The sequence below is a fragment of the Protopterus annectens genome, chromosome 12.part0, assembly GCF_019279795.1.
Source record: "Protopterus annectens isolate FY-2018-M chromosome 12.part0, PAN1.0, whole genome shotgun sequence".
Taxonomy (NCBI): Eukaryota; Metazoa; Chordata; order Ceratodontiformes; family Protopteridae; genus Protopterus; species Protopterus annectens.
The window spans coordinates 1,126,515,143-1,126,529,691 of NC_056746.1; the positions used below are offsets into that span (position 1 = coordinate 1,126,515,143).

The 14,549-nt window shown below is 36.3% G+C and overlaps 1 protein-coding gene across 1 annotated transcript in view; it reads left to right on the top strand.

Annotated features, from left to right (window-relative positions):
• LOC122817377 (signal-regulatory protein beta-1-like) overlaps window positions 1–14,549 on the top strand; it is a 281,645-nt gene that overhangs the window by 207,980 nt on the left and 59,116 nt on the right. The window contains exon 4 of the mRNA XM_044090570.1: window positions 10,032–10,068. Within this exon, the coding sequence (XP_043946505.1) occupies window positions 10,032–10,068 (37 nt within the window). The remainder of the gene's footprint in view (window positions 1–10,031; window positions 10,069–14,549) is intronic.

A 14,549-nucleotide genomic window follows, 5' to 3' on the forward strand; every position in this document is an offset into this window, starting at 1 on the left:
AGGCAACCCAGCCGAGGATCAAACCAGAGAACCTCTTGCTGTAAGGAGGCAACCCTAACTGCTGCACCACCGTGGCCACCCACCTTCCAGTATGTCATTACAATAATTGCAAAAGCCGCATTTATAGGTGCCAGCCCTTTTGTTACTGCATCCATATTCACAGTGGACAGATGTGAGCTCAGGATAGTTTTTAATGGTCTTGCCCCTTCCAAAGCTTTTTGCATAATAGGGCCATCTACTTGTCTCCTAGAAGATGCACCTATGGCCAAAGTGGAGATGGGGTGTATAAGGGGTACTATATCTCCCTTCATTCTTTTCTCCATGGTATTATCCAGAATTATGGCAAATGTGCCCTCAAGGTACCCCCTCTTGAGTAACATGTGCCACAGTGTCTCACATTCTTCCACAAAATAGTTATGAGAGGAAACCATTCTGGACACTGTAATATATTGGCCTTTGATGATTCCTATTTTTGATGGAGAGGGTGGTTGCTCTCAAAATGTAATAGGTTGTTGCTGTATGTGAGTTTTTTATAAATTTATTAGCCCATTGTTCATTCTGATAATCTTTAAAAAGAGTAACATCCAAATAGCTGGTACTTTCCAACTGAATGGTGTGAGTAAACCACAAAAAAGATGTAGAGGAATTAATAAATTCCATAAAACCCAGGATCTCCTCTGGGGGTCTATCCCAGATGATACAAATATCATTCAAAAAACAGAGATATAACTTCCAATGTTTAACCTCATAGTGTCTGAAAGGAACATGTCATTCCCATTGCAGCAATACTAAGTTGGCACATATGGGGGCACAAGACGCCCCCATAGCTACCCCTTTTTTCTGCCTATAGTATTGCCCCTCCAGAAAAACAAAGTTATATTTCAGAACCAATTCCATGCATAAAACTAAAACATTAAAACATTAACAATATCATTGTTAAACTCAGTGCATTCACACAGGAAATCATGGAACCATTCCAGACCTTGTTCTTGTGGTGTGTGTGTGTGTGTATATATATATATATATATATATATATATATATATATATATATATATATATATATATGTGTGTGTGTATATATATTCTCTATAAGGGAAAATGTAACAAAAGAAAGTAGATTTATGAAGAAAGTTATGAAAATATTTGGTATGGAAGACAAAACTTCAGTAGAAGGAACTTGGAGAGAGAATTTACATATTATTCCCTAAGGTACAAGAACTGAGCTAGACTAGAAAGAAATTGTATTTCACAGGAACATGTGCATTTAATTGAAAGCTTCAACACACATCCCATAACTATTTCAGATCATACGCCAGTAACAACTAAGATAAAATGCAGGGCAATGAAGTAAAATGAGACATTGGCACTTCCCCACCAACCTGTTAAAAAGAGAAAAATTAAGGAATGTGTACTAGAAATTATTCAAGAGTTATTAGGGAAGACAGATTTCTTCAGAAGTTGTAGAAAGTGAGAGGGACAAAGTGAAAGTGAAATTTAAAAACAGGGTAGAAATAAAACAAGATGAGATATGGTTAAGAAATAACAGGAATTATTTAAAGAAGGAATCTCACAGAAAAAGAAGAGGTACCACTGCAGAGTACTAAAGAGAAAAATAAGTGAGTATGTGGATAATATGCATGAGTTTAGAAAGATTGCTGTTAAGCAACTGATTGTGATAATAATTCTAGAGCACAAAAACTGTTAGCACAACAACTTAGGCAACAGAAAGTAGAAAGGGTTGTTGCCAAACTTAGGGAGTTTATAACAAGAAAAATAACCAGAGATCCTGTAGAGGTATTAGAGATATTTCAGAAATTTTATGAAAACTTGTATAAACCAAAGAAATGTGGAAATCAAGAAAGAGGACATATGGAAATAGTTATGGAAGACTTAAGTATTGCAAGGTTAGGGGTAGATAAGGCTCAGCAATTAACAGTTAAGATAGAAGTGGATGAGATAAAAACAGTGACATATAATCAATCTGCAGGATAGTCTCCAGGAATAGATGGTATTCTTGTGGAAATTTGGTAGCTAGGAGGGAAGAAAAGTATTAAGTTCTGGAAGGTTTTAACAGTATTTTAAAAGTAGGGGAAGTACCAGCATCCTGGAAGAAAGCTGTGAAGGCTGTAATATGTAAAGTTGGCAAAGACCCATCAGACCCAGCTTCATATAGGCCCATTTCAATTTTAAACCATGATTATAAAGTATTTAACTCTGTAATAGCTAAAAGAATGACAAATGTGTTACCAAAGTTGATACATATGGATCAATATGGTTTTATGGAGGGGAGGCAAACATTTGACAACATTAATAGAACAATGATGATCCAGAGAGAAGCAGAATGTAAGAAAATAATGCTGTTATTAGTGGATCTTGATGCAAAGAAAGCATTTGACAGAGTAATCTGGGATTTTATGTGTATGGCAATGGAAGCATTTGCATTCCCTGATATAATAATAAGGTTAATTAGGAGATTATATATCAGGGATCTGAGGCAAAAATTAAAGTAGGAGGGTTCCTCTCTGACAAGTTGTGTCTGAACAAAGGAACCAGGCAGGGGTGTCCCCTTTCTCCTTTGGTATTTGCTTTATATTTATAGCCAGTGTCAAAGAAAATAAGGGACTCAGAAATTCAATAATATGGCTGGTATGATAATAAAGAAAAGTTGGCTTTATTTGCAAACAATATTATTTTGTACCTCTTAAAACCAGAAACAGACATCTCAGTTTTGTGGAACATTTTGAGTCAATTTCAGTTTTTTTTTCAGGATATAAAATTAATGAAAATAAAACAAAGGCTATAACTGTAAACTATTTAACCATACATTCATTGGTTCAGTAAAGCCCACATTTATGGCAACAAGATAAAGTATTTAAGAGTATAGATTAAACAATATTCTGTTATGACAGCTAAGGATATGTGGGAAGAGACTAAAAAGTAGCAAGATTTAAACAGTGAAATATTTTAGTTCCTTTGGTTTTATATATAGGTCAGGCATATTTTATCAACCAGAGGAGAAGTTATGGGCAATAATTAATAAAGATATGAAGGAATTAATCTTGGCGGGTAAGAGGCCAAGGGTTAACTAGGATAACGTGATCCTTCCAATAGAACAAGGTGGTTTAGGATTACCTGATTTTAAGGGATATTTTAGAGTTACACCATTCAGATTAAAATACTTAATATGAAGAGAAAGCTATAATTCAGAATGGGAAGGGATAATTATGATGATGAGGATGAAGCAGATTGGAAATTCAAGAAATAAGGAGAGACTGGGATTTTGAATGCATATCCTTAAGGAGAATAGCAATAGCCATGCAGAATATTATGTTTATAAAGCAGAAAGTATTCTAAGAACTAAGCCAACACAAGAATGTAGAAAGGAGATTTTCCTGATAGGGATGACTGCAATTAGGTGTAGAGAGAGTAGGCAAGAGGGGTTGGAATTAAATGGAGAAAACTTGTAAAGGAATCAACATATTGGGAGCAAATAATAGAGAAGGAAAGGTAATAGAATGGGAAGAGACCAAGAAGACATTTGGACTGCAGACTAGAGACTCCCTTCCCCAGCAGGCATTGGTATCACACTATAGGCAAACAGAAAGGGTTCATGGAGTTATTTAAAAAAAAAGAATAATTAGTAGGGCATATAGAATATTGCACAATAACTATGGTAATCAATCAGAGGAGGTTAGAAAAGATTGGTTAGAGAAACAATGGGAGGACACATGTATGGCTTCCAAATATGTAACAAAGTCAAGACAATTTAGAATTTCTGCTTGGAAGTGTTTTCATATGCATTTGTATACCCCAAGCAGACTCCTAAGAATTGTTCCTTAGGTAGATGTCAAATGTTGGAGGTTTGATAGGGAAGAAAAAGGTAACTGGGAGAATAGTGCTAATAAGCATAGCGGGTAAGATGTCTGCCTTCCAGACACAAGGTACAGGGTTTGATACTAACATTTGAAGAGAAAGTGTCTAAGCTTAAAAAGGCATGCTGGCAGCTAGCCTAGTATTTACCTATGGACCTATATGTTTTTGTGTAATGAGTCAGCAGACTTTAAAAATTCCCTACAGAGTACTCTGTTAGAAATATTGGGTGAGTGAATGGGTGTATCTAATGATATGATTTTTTAAGCTGTGATATAGGATCTGAATTGCCTAGACATAGTAAGGTCTGTTTAGCTTAATTCTGGTGGATGCCAAAAAATAGTTACTAGCAAATGGAAATAAATGTCTAAACCAACTGTATTTGAAGTATTAAGTATTGTAACAGAGATAAAAGTACTGGAAGTGGGATCTTTAGAGAAGGGTAGTAGCAAATTAAAAAGAAAAAATGGAAATTTTGGGAACACAATACATGCAGAATAATGTTTATATATGTATATGTGTGTGTGTGTGTGTGTGTGTGTGTGTGTGTGTGTGTGTATATATATATATATATATATATATATATATATATATATATATATATATATCTGACAACAACGACACATCAAACACCGACCGACACAACACAACGCTTCACCCCCAGAAGATCGAAGCGAGAAGACAGAAGACCCGGCGGACACCGCTACCGGCGCTGAGAACACTGAGATGGGGAAAGTGTAAGTATGTAGTGACGGCCGTGAGGGCGCAAGTAAGGTAAGTGTACGATGTTATGGTCTAGGGATAGAGGGGGGTATATAAGTGAGTTAGGGTTAGGGGGGGTTAGGTAAGGGGTGCAGTGAGTAGTGTTTTTTTTTGGGGTTAGGTTAAGTTAGGGTAGGGTGGGTTAGGTGGGTGTTAGGTGAGACGAGTTGTAGGTAGGGGTTTTGGGTAGGGTTAGGGGTTAGTGTGTGTGTAGTAGTGTTAGTGTTGGTTTGTAAGTGTTTTTTTGTAAGGTTTTGTGTGTGTGTGTTGTGTGTGTGTGGGTTTTTGTTTTGTTGTTTTTATTTGTGTTGTTATGTGTGTTCGTGTGTGTGAACTGTTGTGTGTGGTGTGTCGATTATGTGGTGTCGGTGTGGTGTGAAGTCGTTGTGTGTATTTAGTGATGTTGTTATATATATATATATATATATATATATATATATATATATATATATATGTTTGTAACTGGGAACGTATTAATATGGTTTGTTGTCTTTTCTATAATGCATATTTGCCTATGTCTTAAGCAATAACTCAATAATGGTGTTAAAAAAAACAAAGTCTGAAGATTCATGCTACAATCTCCTCACAGAAACAACATCATAATAAAGAACTTGAATGGTACAGCTGGCTGTGCATATACTATAGCTCAAAACTTCTCACCTGCACATTAGGTACATAGGAAGACAGGAACAATACTGGGCAAGCTACCACAAGGAACATAACATGCCTAGCCATATACACCTTTAAATGGACACACTTAAACATTTTTATCACCATTTATAATCACTAAGAACACAGAAGTAATAGTAGACAAGGAATCACAAGGACCATGAGTGCCTAGTTATAAATACCTTTAAGTAGATACACTTACAAGTTCTTGCCACCCATCACAAGCATTTAATAGTGTTCACCTTCCAAACTGAGCAAGGCTATGCATGACAGCCGTGGTGTAATTATGTGTCTACCCAAGTAAGCATCAAGACTAGCTTCAAAAGTAGCCAAAGAAGTATGTTGCTTGATTGATCTATAGTGGTGACTTATCACATAGACTGGGAGTAACTTAGGAACTTATCCCTCCAGTAAGCTACATTTATTTGTTATTGTATATTTAGGTCCTTCTTGCAGGTGTTTATAGACTCGATCTTGTGAAGAAATAGAACTCATATCAATTGGTAGGCACAGGTCACCTCAGATCAGTCGATAGGCACAGGTCATCTAGATCAATCGGTAGGCACAGGTCACCTCAGATCAATCAGTAGATATAGGTCATCTCAGATCAATCGGTAGGCACAGGTCACCTCAGATCAATTGGTAGACACAGGTCATCTCAGATCAATCAATAGGCACAGGTCACTTCAGATCAATCAGTAGACACAGGTCACGTCAGATCAATAGGTTGGCACAGGTCACCTCAGTTCAATCAGTCGGCTACTGAGTATAGCCAGAGTCATGCTAATCTACTGGGATAGCTGAAGGACTTAAGGCCTTTAATATTCTTGGTTAACTATCTTTGGGACCTTTCCAGTTCAGCAAAATATTTAGATTTGTACATGCAAACAGGGACATTGTGTTTGATGGTAGGTCTGAAAAAAGGTATAGTGAGAGGATAATTTATTTTCGATCTTAAAGATATTCCCCTGGAAATGAACTGCCAGATAAAGAATTTCTTGTCAGTAGTGAAAAAATGATGATAGAATGATGGACAGTCACAAGTACCCAGGTCACTTATGACCACATTTGTCTGAAGAAGAGTACCATTGTCAACATATGAGGTGGAATCTGTTTTCCAAACACTACTATGCTACGCTTTTTGCATATAGTTTGAGACCATTTTGGTACATTGGGTATGTGCATGTCCCAGACCTTGCTGTAGCTGTTTAATCTCAGTGGATGAGTGAATAACAGTCTCCAGCTTGCAGTCATCAGTAACCATGGTCAACCAGACTTCCAGAAAAAGGGCTTATATCTGCAAAATAAATATGTCAAACAGGAGAAAAGGGATGGGAAGGATTATTATTTGTCAGTTCACCCATTCAAGGAAGGAGGGTGCAGTTTATCCTTGTGATCTAGCACTCCTTCAGTGATGGGAGCAGGTCCATAATTGCACAGCAGACTGCCACAGAATTTGGACCAACTGGGGGAACTGGAGCTAACTAAAATTGCATGCATAGATATGCATGATGTCCATAGTTCTTCCCAGTTAGAGTATAAAATAAATAAAAATCCTTATAATAGACAGGACATGTAACACTGTCATTGTACCTCTTCTGTGATTCCACTTCCTCTTCCTACCTGCTGACAGCCAATACTGGCTCAGCTCCAAGGGGTAGAACCTGTGACACTAAAGTAGAAGTAAATGGGGCCGCATTAAGCAGACAATGGTCAGCTGGAAGGAATTTGGGGCATATCTAAACAACCATTCCAAATGATTTAGTTTATCAGGAATAACCTATTTCCCTATTTGAATAACAGTAACCATTATGCTATACTTTTCCATATCCAGTATGGCATGCATTTCCATCTGAGACTGTTGCAAAATGGCTCAAATTACAATGAAACCGCTCTTAGCCATAGTTGCAGGGAACCTGAGTAATGTGAAATATAACATGTTTCAGTATTATGTAAAACCTAATTCTTCTCCTTATTAAGTTTCTTGTTTTGTATTTGGAATTGCAGTTTCCTCCGTATTCCAAGTCATGGCTGTCACAGGTCAAATGTTAGATTAGTCCACTTACCTGGTTGAATGAAAAATGGATAAATAAAATAAAGATACAAAGCTTAGTTCTGTACGATGTCATTTATTAGTCAGGAACTGAAAAAAATGAATTGACAACATTCAGACCAACAGCGGATACAAAGCAGCACTGTGGTAATACACCAAAGGGACATTACTAAAGGTATAGATGCAGTAATGCATGAGTAATTGTTACCCGTGGGTCAGAACGTCACAAGTTCGATTCTGACACCAAGACTCAGATCCATAATATACATACATTGGCCAAATATAGTACAAAGTAGAGGTGTTACACTGTTAGGATAGGCTGTTATTCAGATGAAGATCCTAAATCCTGTCCTCCAGGCATTGAACTGGCAAACAGCCAGTTGAAATATTATTGTGATTTTATTCAATATTTCTCTCTGTGTTACTATAGTGTGTACCACTTACAAGTTGAAGATGAAACTTAGAAGATGAAATCTGTGTCCTTGTTCATTTAAAGTTGCTTCTCACCCACTTGGCTTACAGAAAATCTATTTTTAAAATTAAGTGGCACACGTGTATATAAACTATAGTCAGAAAATGACTTACTTCACCCTCCTCCTAAACTACAGTGCCACTGTATGTGAGTAAATCTATGGTTCCTCACATTACAAAACTGTAACAGCATAGCATAGCATATATTATCAGCAGTATTGTTCAGTGTTGGATGGTGTGACTCATTGGTCATTAACTACATGGGTTAGCTGAATAAGAACAGCCCCTTTACAGACACTACAACAGCCAAAGTACCACAGAACAATTTTAAGGCACATCTAATACAAATATTACACAAGTAACTATAGACATCCTATGAACAAAACATTACAGCATAGATAATTGCATCAAACTATACCACAGCCAGTGTATGAATCAAATACATTAATTTTCTCATGCAGTTTTTGAGTCATGACTATAAAAGATACACTGGGCATTAAGAACACCAGACAGATATGAGGATGCCAAGCTGCAATGAATGTAGACCAAAGCTTGATCGCACAGCAAGCCTAGTGTTCCACCACCATAGAATGCTGAGTATCGGCATAGTGATATACAGTGAAACTGTAGCATCAAAGTACTGCATCTGGTCAGCCAATGCACACCATGAGTTTATGGCACGAAGGTCTAACTGCAGATAAATGGGTTCACTGTACTGTTAAAATGTATACAGAAAAAGCAGAATAATGTCTACTGAATGTTTTTATAATAATTCTAGCAAAGTCAAATTAATTGGATTCAGAGTTTCTTGAGGTCATTTAACAAAGCTGCACATTGTGAAACTAGAGACCTAGGTTTGAATCCCACAGACCTCAGTTACACACACTTGATGACCCTGACAAGTTAGATAATATTTCTGTCCAGTGCAAAGTCACATCCAGTAACAAATACATTTTGACTGAGTTTAACTTGCTAGCAATAATGCCCAACAGAGTGTGAGCAGTGGCAGCCATTAAATGTTTCTTACCTCCATAACTCTCAACTATCTAGATTTTCAAAAAATGTCCAGTCATTAACCTCATTTTTTTTTTTGGTCTGCTATTCATAAAATTTGTGGTTTGCTGGCAAATCATTGGGAGTTGAAGTCACTAAATAATGACACACATTTGAGTTTCAGACTTTTATTCCTTCAGAAAATGTATGCTAAAACAAATTATTTTATTTTATCAAATCAACTTTCGAATTTTATAACAGCAATGTTTAAAATCAGTTCCAGTTTTTGAGCATCATTATGTTAGACTTTATTCAAATTTCTTGAGTTAAGAGGTTGAGAGTTATGCATACCTCTTAATCATTTTAACTGCTACTGTCACTGCTCGATCAATCTCTGTCATTCGCTATCTCTCTGTTTGTCTCATAGACACACACACACACACACACACACACACACACACACACACACACACACACACACACACACACATACACACACACACACACACACACACACCTGCTTTCATGCAAGCATCCATACACTCACACATGGGGACAGAAACATAAATGCACACACACACACACTTCTTTTTTTGTAAATGTTCTTTTAATTTTACAATCGCTAAACAAGAAAAGTTAGTGAACGTAAAATAATGGTTCAGTCAATCTCACTCTCATGCACACATACACTCGCAACATATACACACTTTTCTATTTTTGTTGTTGTTTTAATTTTACACTCACTAAACAGCAAAAGCACTGCGTAACAAATGTAAAATAACGGTAGCCATTAGTTTCATTGCAGTTCAGGCTCCACTGCAGTTTAATGTGCTGCCGTGAATTGGTGGACTCATTTTTCACCAGGCATTACCTGTACATTAACACCCTGCTGGATAACATTCATACAGAAAACATTCGCCCATTCTTTAATTATAATTAAACAATTTTCCCTTCAGCAATTATAAAAGGGCTGGGTCCAAAAGCTTTTAGTAACTGTGATGGAAGTCCATTATATCAGGTGCTCTTGATCAATAAAAATGTCATAAAATATAATCTAAAATGGAAAGTAAAATCATAGATGTGTTTAAATTAACGTAGTTACATTTAATGATGGAATTTGTAGCATGCATATAATTTTATTAATACATCCATTTATATTGTTTATGCATTATTTATGTTTGGTTGCAATCATTTTTTATCTTTATTTTGCAGGTCACATTGTTCATCGCCTGAGAATACTGAAGAACAGGTATAAAACTGTTTCTGTTAAAAGGACACAGGTTGTGACATGTTGGCAGGCTATGATTGATAGTAATTAGATGTGAAAGGAGTGTCATGACACTGACAAAGGGTGACAGATTTTATAAGGGCAGCCAAATGTGAAATGATTCTGAAAGGGTAAGAAGAACGTTACTGGATAGGACCAACGATGGCATTCTGTCAGTTTTAGTCAGAAGCTGTCACTGCCATCGAAATCATGTCTCAGACTCACAGAGGAATTAGACAGCAGTTAATCTCAGGAGGGATATGGTAAGACATAGCTTTGCACAAAAGGATAGTCTCAGTAGAGACAGTATAAGTGATAACAGCAGGAAATACATTTTTTTTTCTCAGAAGTAGTTGGCTCAAGGGAGACTGAGAAAGTAATGGCAGTGGAAAATATGTATTCAGACAAGAGCTGATACTGAGATAATGTAGTAGGACATACAGGTTCGAAAACACATGACAGGGATAATAGAATGGCTTCATATACCAACAAAGATTAGTAAGTGGTCTGAAAAGCCAGTTCATACTTGTCCATATGTGTTAAACATGAAAACAGGAACCAAGAAAGAAAGGGTTAAACTGAATGTTATAAAAACAGCCCAAGCTGATGGAATTATCCTTAAAAAGCTGGCATCTGATTAGGAGTTGGCAACTTAGCAAAACTTCTTGTATTAGGTTATATCATTAGCATATCTCCAAACTATCACTAATGTTTTGGATATCCCAAATTCTGGCACAGAATTTTGCTCCATCTGTACTAAAATGAGATTTTTTTTTAAAAAGGTAGGGGACTACAGTCAGTAAAAATACTGATAATCATTTCCCTTACAGACTTCTTTTACTTCAGAAAATACAGACTTCTTTTACTTCAGAAAATATGTTAAGTCAAATCCTCTTTTACAACCAACTTTCTAAGTTAATAGTACTATTGTTTTAAAAAGCGTCCCTAATTTGGGCCCTTTTCCCATAGTTACTCTTTGCTTTATCCATAATTTCTGGAGGTAAAATGCTAAGAACTATGATAATTGACCTGGCAGTATTCTTTATTTTTTTTTATACTTTCAGGTGTTCCTGGTGAGTGTCACTGTTGTGTTCTATCTTAGTGTCATGGAATCTGTATGACATTGCATTATTGTCATCATGACACAATACCTGTCATTCTTTTGGTCAGTGTTTGAGAACTGCATGAAGACACAGACTTGGGGCAAATGATGCACCCTCCTAGAACTTGTTGAAAATGCTGTAGAATCCATTACATTGAGCTTGATACACAAGACAAAAACATCATTTCTAGTTGTCTGTGCTTTTATCCACTGCAGTTCAGCATCATATCTAGATATGCAGAAACAGAACAACAGAACTGACTACTGGCTGTAGTAATATAAGGTCAGGCATATGAAAAGTCTACCCTTGTATCAGCTGGCAACACCTTAAAATCAGAGTATATAATACTAATGCATTATAGCTGCTGTCAGAATACAATGTGCAATATTTCTCCACCTCTTAGCTCAAATATCAAGCAAAACACTAAAAAATAATGGAAGACAAAGGACCAAAATCAAGGACAAATATTTCCCTTATATACATAGAAAGATGTCAGACTAACCGCTTTGCATTAGCATGTATTTTATGAATGCAATTGTCTGAAACTCAAATGTCTCATTATTCAGTGACTGCAATTCTCATTGATTTGTTTGAAAAATCACATATGTTATGAGGAATAGAACAAAATATAAGACAAAATTAGACAGACTCTGTGAAATTAAGTACAGATGAAAGTATCAATGCCCCCAGATGTACACAAGCAATAATGCCCTCCAAGTTGTATGTTACTGTGCAAATAATGCCCACTTAGGGGTGTCGTGAGGCCCGACACCACAGGCCCCTGGAAGGGCATTAATTACATATTAGCACACACCCTAGAGGGCATTATTGCACTTAGAGAATGGGCTCACTGTAAAATTGTTGTGTTTTAATTATTTATATTTTATTACTATATTGTTTTTATATATTTTTGATGTAAAATAGTTTTTCCACCTAATGTTTCACAGTTTTTGTACTATATGTAAATGGTGTTAGAGGAAGCATTTTACATCAAAAATATATTATTTTCAAAAAAAAAATATCTAGATATTTGCTTTATTTTTTGGTCCCTTACTGCTAAAATGGTTTCTTGCCAGTCACTGGGGACTGACATCAATAAATAATGATATACATTTGACTTTCAGACTTTTATTTTCTTCAGAAAATTCATGCTAACACAAATCCTGTTATTTAACTTACTTTTTAATTTTTTAAGTATAACATTTAAAATCAGTTCCTATTTTGGAGCATTTTTTCTTCCTTTATTTCAGGTTTTATCCACATTTCTTGAGCTAGAAGGTCGAGAGGTACACAAACCTCTTATTTGCTGCTGCTGCCATTGTTCCATCGATCTCACTGTCAATCCTTTTCTTACATAGATACCCACCACACACACACACACACACACACACACACACACACACACACACACACACACACACACACTTTTTTCTGTTATATTTAGATTTTACACTCACTAAACAGCAAAAGCTCTGCTTAGCGAGTGTAAAGTAATGGCTCGATCATTCTCGCTTTCACTCACATGCACACATACACTCACACAGACATAAACACACACATTTTTGATTTTCAGTTTTCTTTTTTTAAATATATTTTACACTCGCTAAACAGCAGAAGCAAGAGTAAAATAATGGTGGCCATTGTTTTTTTTTAGTCCGAGCTCCACATCAGCTTGATATGCTACCGTGAAGCAGCAGACTCGTTTTTCAGCGGACATTACTTATATATTAATACACTGCTGAAGAATATTCATTCTTCTATCAGGGTGCTGATATACAGTTTGCCCATTCTCTAAACACATATATTTCACACACATACACACACACACACACAGACACACACACACACACAAAATCATGCACTCATACACAGACACACACTGATGTATGCACGTGTGCACACACACACACACACACACACACGCACGCACTCATACATGTGCACATACCCACACATATAACCATCACTTTTAACCACTTGTATGACTGTGTCTGTATATCTCACAACTTTTTAATCATCTTCATTAAATTATCACTTACAACATAGGCACTCATACGTTTATATAAATTTAAACAACTATATTACATATTCTCAGATACAAACATTATGCATCACATGTAATCTTCTGTACAGGCATTGCTAATTCAGCATTACATAGCTCACTCAGTTCCCCTTCCCATAAATCTCATTCTTCCTCCAAAACAAAGACAAAAGATGGAGCTTAGTTTGTATGGACACTGTAGACTACTGCAATAAGATGCAGTCTAACCTGATGGATGAAACTATATATATTAGTTTATCTAAGAATGAAGTGGCAGTATCCTATTATAAAATAGACTTATATTTACAGGATTTACACTCTGAAGGAATTATTGACAGTTCACTCTATTTCTATTTGAAATTTGAACATCCAATAATCTCTTCCACCTTTAGGAAACTTAAAATACCCAGAGATATTTCAGAAACTCCCAAACAGACTTTTGTAAATGCTGTTACATTTAGTTATGCATAGCTGTTGTTGTATCTTTCGGCTTTTCCCGGTTAGGGGTCGCCACAGCAGAACTCCGGCCCGCTAATGATTGGCAGTAGATTTTTATGTACCGAGTTGCCAGCCCTGACGCACAACCTTCAACGAAGGTACACCCATTCACGCATGTCTCCACACAGAAGATGCTTTAGCTGAGAATCGAACAGGACAACATCTTATTGTGAGGCAACAATGCTACCGCAGCACCACCACCGCAGTTATTTAGTTATGCATAGCATTTATATTAAAGCAGCAGTTTGCAGGATTTCAGCTGTATGGTTCTCCAGAAACCAAGGACATTTCCTCACTCTTTACTTTTAACTTTTCAAATCTATCATGTCTTATAGCGCTGATATAATATTTATTCATGCCCTCATCTCTCCTTTCTTATTGCCATTATTGCAGTTCTTTCCCCTTATCTCACTTCTTGGTCCTCGCTTCTTGCTTGTTTAGAACCTTCAAGTTCTTCACCAAATTGTTGTGAAAACTCTCTTTCTCTCTGACATCTCAGTTATTCTTCCCTCTTTTTCAGTTATCTTCATCACCATTATGCTTCTTTCAAATTGCTTGGATTTTTCAGACTTTCCATTTCTTCAATACCCCTGAATATTAAACTGTTCACTGTATGTTCCGGCTGCAATACCTTTACTGATAACTTTCTGGATAGAATCCAGCCCTTCTCTGGTATTGTAACACAACCAGCAAGCAACACAGAGAAATATATTGTCAGGAATCTTTCCCATATTTTTATTATGCATTCTGAATATTTTATAAACCCCAGTTTTTGCATTTCTTTTTTCACATCACCAACACCTTCCTCACGTTTGCTTGAT